At 33.7% G+C, this 7,121-nt stretch overlaps 1 protein-coding gene across 1 annotated transcript; it reads left to right on the plus strand.

Moving 5' to 3' along the window:
• The first annotated feature begins 976 nt into the window (after positions 1-976).
• Positions 977-6,326, plus strand: LOC116777664 (phytanoyl-CoA dioxygenase domain-containing protein 1 homolog). Its single transcript, XM_032671339.2, has 6 exons — positions 977-1,135; positions 3,237-3,383; positions 4,332-4,448; positions 4,870-5,020; positions 5,596-5,841; positions 5,946-6,326. Exons 1-6 carry the CDS (start codon positions 1,112-1,114, stop codon positions 6,131-6,133), a joined length of 873 nt encoding a protein of 290 aa, XP_032527230.2. The 5' UTR covers positions 977-1,111; the 3' UTR covers positions 6,134-6,326.
• Positions 6,327-7,121: the final 795 nt, after the last annotated feature.

Here is a 7,121-nt window from a genome sequence, read left to right on the forward strand (position 1 = left end):
AATTTTAAACTTTTGAATATTTAAAAAAAATATCAAATATTTTCAACAATATTAGACACACCAACAACTATCTATCTAACTTTATATTTTTGTCCAAAAGAATCATTCAATCATGAAGTAATCCCACAAGGGTAGCGAATAATTAATAAGAAAAACAAAGCCTTTCATGAAACTCGGACAAACCGAACAAAATTTTCAGGTTCATTCAAAAAAAAATTGATAAAAATCAACAATGACTTTATGGATACTAAACTGAGAATACCTATAAATTGATTTGTGAGTAAAAATGCTCCTTAATATTAATTATACTGATAATAGTTTGGGTAATAACGCTGCTTCTATTGACATGTAAGTCGTCAGGATAAGAGGTGATCATAAATTTTTGGCAAAGCAGCAAGTTTCCTACCGCATGTCACTGGAATGAGTGGTATTCATGACCTATGACAGTGATGCCACCTACTCGCCGTCAAACAAGATCAAATATAAAGCAAAATAAAATGTTTGAGTAAACTGAATCAGTACCAGTGGGACTTGTTACCAATAAATTCAAACTATAAATCTAAGCGCAATGCCAATATGAACGAAATGGAAAATAAATAATAAAATTTAAAAAAAAATAGTTTTTCGTACAGCTGATTTTTTTCTTAATATTAGTGTTTGGTAATGTACAAAGTGTGGAATAAAGAAATATATGAAACAAAACATGTGCCATACACCACAGTAACATCTCTAACTATTACTCACGTCCATATTTGCTTTGTAATGCATTTTACTATTTCCTATTTTATTTACACGTGATAGAGTCGATATCGCAATGGGAATTTTCTGGCCGTTCGTCACAGATGGTGCGGAACGCTCCCGTGCCGCGTCATCGACAAGCGCACGCGCAAGTGACCGAGCTCCGATATTATCTCGTGACTTCATATCCAACGCTCGCCCAAAACGCACTCACACTCACCGTCCCGGTATGCAGCGGGCGTTGGTTGACAAATATTTATATAATGTTTCAACGAAACAGAATTAAAATATATAGTCAGGTTGTAAGCTTGTAAAGTCAGTGCTCAGTTGTGTTTTGACTGTTGTTGGGGTCGGTCGTTTAATTCGTAACAAAATGTGTACAACAATTCGGAAACAGGTAGATATAATATTGATTAAATATATCAAAAGCGTAGCGAAGGAAATCTAAAGAATAAAATATCATACATAAACTATTCACTATGTATATATACATATATATGTAAATGTACATAACTTCAACAGTTCCATGCGATTGTTTGTGACATTGAATTTTCCAATGGCGTTCGATTTTTTTTTAATTATTATAATTAAATATTGTAAACTAATTCATAGTATTTAAAGTAATTAGCGACTAAATGACATTAATGATTTAATATATTAACACACCTGTTCGATGGGCTTGCTTATTCTAAAATAGTTATTTCACAAAAAATTAAAAATTACTAAGGCAAAGAAGAATAAACACAAAAATATGTTATACATACTTGTTTTGAATATTTTGTCTATAAATATATTGCAAAATCATGCGCGCCGAATGTTCTAGACTTCTGACACCTCGTTTTGTGGAGTCATCAATTCAGAAATATCAGAACGGCTCCAGAAAATATTTAAACGGCATATAGCACAGCGTATTTTACACGCTTATCAGAAAAAAAAACATTCTTAGATTAATCTCAATAAATAAATTACATCGTTGTAATATCACTGATTATAAATCAAATTTAATTTGTGTTGGCGGTATCGTAATGTCTTGATATTACCGAATAATTACCTACATTGTCAATTTTATTCAAAACATTATCTTGTAAAAAAAAAAAAAAAAGAGATACGAAATAACATAACAGCATATAAAACTAGTTTAACAATATACAAGGAACGTTCTAACCACAACCTTTCAACTTGATAACGGAGCTTTGTTATCGCAACTGCTGTTGTTCAACCACTGACAGCCAAACAAAGAGTTGTAAAATTGATAAATCACGAACATTTATATACGATTTAGAGTAATACTAAAAAAAACAATGAAATATAAAGCTCTGATGAATTTTAACTCAGGTTACATTAAAGATTAAAGAGCGCTTGAGCTGGTGTCATAGTAAGACAGCCTGCGTAATTACGTTATTAAATTCTTCTGGGACTTCCACAGACGGGATATTCTTAAACCGCTCGCTAATAGTATTTGCAACTCTGCTTCCTGTCTAGAAGGAAATGGACACCATAATTTGATTGCTTGAAATTGTAAAGTTTTAGAATAAAATCTAAGTTTTATCGTATGAAAATATGTTTCGTATTATTGCTTAAGGTATTAACGTTACCTACGTTCATGTATCAATCTATCAGGACCGTGAGTCGTGACATGCGGTGTCGAAAAATCTTTATATAAGCTACGAAATAACCGTGAATATCTAACATACCAGAAATATTAATTCGTACTAATCAAATATTATACAGTATTAATATTCCTTTCTCGGAATTTTTTCTAAAACTTCGCTATTACGTCTCAGCACCGAATAGTGCGACGCATAGATACTTAAAAAATGGAATAGTTGGTAGCAGCCCTCCTCAACGCTCGGGATTGATATAATGGTCTAAATTAAGACACTTCCACAAATATAGACTCCACGTGGGGGCGAGCATGATGGCAACAAGACAATACATGACTCCCCTCTTTGTTCGAATAACCAATAATTTTCTGCTTCCTTAATTGAGCTACATGTATTTTATTTATTTCTATTTTCCTTCTGTTTCATTTTTCACATTAATCCGAGACTTTATTATTATGAAGGGTAAAATAAAAATAACTTGCCAGCTTGTAAATTATTACTATTAATAGAGCGTGTTATGGCCGTTGTTGGGAATTAGTGTGAAATATAATTTTGAAGCGTATACAATTGGAACAAGCAAATGAAACAGAGCGTTTGTTTGCGGTTCGTTTACAAGCTGATAGTGTATTACGTGTACATATTATATATCATTACTTCGAACGGCTCCGTCGGCGTTGCTCAGCAGTCAGCTATACTAGCTAAGCCTGACTATCTCCAATTTATTGAATTGAATTTTTTGATGCTGAATAACTTGGGTATTCGTTTTTATTATGTAGTAATGAAACGTGTTTATTGTAACACAGACACAAATGAAATGCAAAATAGGCGAGTTCGTTAATTTTATTCGAGCTTAGATGGCAAGCAGCTCAGAGGAATGTTTGCGTTACTTTCCAGTTAGATCGTGATGGTTACGTGGTACTGGAGGACTTCCTCCGTCCGGCGGAATGCGACGAGCTGGTGGCTGCTGGCATAGATCTCACCAAACAGTCCCAGGACACATCACACAAAGCCATATTCTCAACCACCGAAAATAACAAACAGGTAAAACGCACAGACCCTGTCAACTATTTATTAATGGCCATAAACATGATCGTGTATTAAACAGCAGTTTTATGTTATCAAAAACAATTCATGTAAATATACATAATGAGTTAAGGATCTAGTTTTTTCCTTAAGTTTTTGCCAAGGTTATATTACATTATTAAGCCTCTATCAATAGAATTTATAAATAGTTAAGATTAAAAATGTTTAAAGGCTTACGCTTGAGCCTTTCCATCAAAGGTTCCTATTACATAAGAAGAGATTATTTATTTAATGAAATAGCCTTCACTCGGAAAATATGTTTTTGTTATTAATTTGTTACGGAAATAACCAGGTATATTTTTTATGCTAAATCGGCTTATCCTTATAATCGGATTATTTCATAGTTTTAAAATTCAAATAAAAATATGAATATTAATAGAATATGGTATTAAAATTTTAATGATCTTTGTTGTATATAAAATGAATAGCACTCATTTATATGTATTATAAATCATTATAATATTGCTTCCCTATGGAGATTCGTTTCAGGGAAGAAGAAAAAAAATAGTTTTTCTCGCATATAACTTTTGTATTAATCCCCGAAATTAGGTTCCATTTTTCTCTACAAGGGAACGGCGCTAGATGCGGGCGGTATAATTAATTTTATTCAGATCAAGTATCGGTTATTAAAAAGCTTTCATTAGCGACTGATTTGTCATTCGTACAGAACAATAACGGACGACATTTTACTGACATGGTGAATGGTAAAAGTTTAATGCAATCACACCCGGTTGCCATACTATGATAAGCGTCTTAATTAGAAAGATATAAGAGTAACAAAATTAGTTTAATAATGTGATATAAATAACAAACAGTATTGGAATACATTAGACACAAAAGACAGGTTTGAATAATCATGAGCCTGCCGGCCCTTTGAGAATTATTAAAAGGCAATATACGTTACAGCAACTAAAGGACGACTACTTCATGGAGAGTAACGACAAAATAAGATTTTTCCATGAAGTCGATGCCTTCGGTCCCGACGGAGAGCTTCAAGTGGATCCGGCAGTTTCATTAAATAAGGTGATTAACACTCGTATATTATCAGATATTTGAGAGGCGCGAACTCTTCCCCGTTCGGTATATGTAACTAATCTCATAAAACAATATAAAAATATCTGTATAGAGATCACGTTTTGTGTTCTTTGCTCGACAAATCGACCTGGTCTGGTCACAGAAGTGACAATGTTCTAATATCTAAAATTGTATTTGCAACCATACGAAACGAGTCTCAAACTATTAATCTCACATTGAACGTTGCGGCATTATTATTATTATTATTATTTGTGATATTTATTATTTATAATAAAATATTCAACAATATTATACATTGAAAGTTTTTTTGTGCATTAGAGATACTTATTGCCATGCCAACTACGTGTGACTCGTTTCTAGATAATAAGTGACGAAGTGTTGATATCAATGAAAAAACGCCACGTTACAGGTTGGTCACGCGTTACATCTCCTCCATCCCATATTCAGATGCTACACCTACAGCGGTAGAGTGAAAACTGTATGCAAAGAACTAGGCTTCCAAGATCCAGCGGTCGTCCAGAGCATGTACATTTACAAGAATCCAGGTTTAGGAGGAGAAGGCATGTATTTGTTGTATTTTTTTTATTTTGTGTATCAAATGGAAAATCGAGCAGGCCTACCTGATGGAATGTACTCACTGTTGCGGATACGTTGGCAACCTTGATTGTGAGTGTGGGAAAAAGAGTTGGAAAGGGAAAGGGCGACCGGCTCTCTCACTCATCGGACGTAACGCAGCCTTTAAAGGCTGATTCACATACACATCCCAGCTGGTACATCCCGTTCGAGCTGTAGCAACTAAGCTCTTCCACCCGTAAAAATAATTTTAATTCCATCTCTGTTCCTTCATTGTGTAAGGTCGCTTTACTATGATTATGAAAGTGAAGAAATATTAAATATCCATCTGTTTCTTTGGTATATTTTATTTTATAACTTCAGCAGCAATACATTGTCTAATAATATATAGACATAAAAGAAATTATGGTCCCAATGTTCCCGACTAGTGACAATCATTATGATTGTAAACTGCCTCCACACCGGACAGCTTTGTATGAATGAGGATCTACGAGGATCTGTATGGATGCAATTCATATTTTTCACGTTGTAGTAGAATGTTCCTTATATTTTTTTATTCCAGTGATTGCCCATCAAGATGCCACATACCTTTACAGTGAGCCAACACCAGCTGTGGGCTTTTGGATAGCTCTGCAGGACGCGACCGTACAGAACGGCTGCCTCTGGATGGCCAGCGGTTCACACAAATCTGGAGTCCACCGGCGACTTCTTCGGAAAAACAACGACGAATCGAGACCGTCCCTTGAGTACGACAGACCAGCGCCTTTCTACCCTGAATCAAGTTTCACACCCGTGCCAGTCAGTAAAGGTAAAAACATCTCTGATAGTAAAAAAAAAAAATATATATATTCTAAGAAAACTGAGAGTATTCCATTAAAGCATAGTCATAATCAACTCCTTGTATTTCTTCAGGCACCTGCATCCTAATACACGGGCTCGTGGTACACAAGAGCGCCCACAATAAATCCGATCAAAGTCGCCACGCCTACACCTTCCACGTGGTAGAGAGACACAACAACAAATATTCCGAAGAGAACTGGCTTCAAGAGGGAGAGAACGCGCCCTTCGTCAACGTTTACACGACGCCACAGATTGTTTAATTAATAAATAAATAGTCCAAATATTACGTAGCTCATATAGGAATCATTCAATTTTTATTTACACCGAGTGGCCATACATTCGTCTCGTTCTAACGCTGAGAGAATGAATCAGCTATTAACATTTACATGTGATATGCCGCATTGTGACTTTCATTGTGATAATTTTTATTAATAAACGAACTTTATGTCTGTATGTTGTCTGAATATATTAACAGCCTCCTTACAACGTGTTTACGGAAGTCAAATTTGTTTACGCTAAACGGTCGTTTCGTTGTATCAGGATTTAAATTTAATATGGAAACAGTACAATACAAATGATTTAAAGCTAAGATTTAATCGTTTTTCTTAACCAACAAAAATATCGTTTGTGTATTTTAAGTTATCTTTATGAAAAACGGATCGTCAGATTAAAAAGCAATATGTAACAAATATTTTCCTGAGATAATTAATACAAGTACCCGAGTAGAATATTTTTTTTATTTAAGTCGAGGTAAGATCACCTTTTTACAGCCTTATAGAACCTTGACAGAGTTATATCAGACCAATATATATATATTGCATCTCGGAATTTTGTTACGGATATGCGAACAAAATCTATGAAAAAGTTATAATTTCGTTGCAATTTCTTAAAAGAATTTAAATTTCTATACTCAAGTTAAAAGAACCTTTATTTCCCTTTTATGAACGCTTCTAGTTAATCACTTATTCGTCTCTCGACCGTCGGATCTTATTTTGTTTACGTACTTTCTAAAAGTAATCTGCATATCTTTAAATTTTGATACAGTGACGTTCACTTAAATATCTTGACAGTGAAAATTCCAATAAAAAAATATATTCTTTTTTCTAATATTGATAATAATTTAATAATATTTTTTCTTTAAATAAGTTTATTATTTAACTATATATTCCTGACGTATCATCTTTGATTCCAACACAAGTGTTTACATGTGTTCTTGAACAAATTTAATAAAATTATAGTTAACTTATT

The sequence above is a fragment of the Danaus plexippus genome, chromosome Z (genome assembly GCF_018135715.1).
Source record: "Danaus plexippus chromosome Z, MEX_DaPlex, whole genome shotgun sequence".
Lineage (NCBI taxonomy): Eukaryota > Metazoa > Arthropoda > Insecta > Lepidoptera > Nymphalidae > Danaus > Danaus plexippus.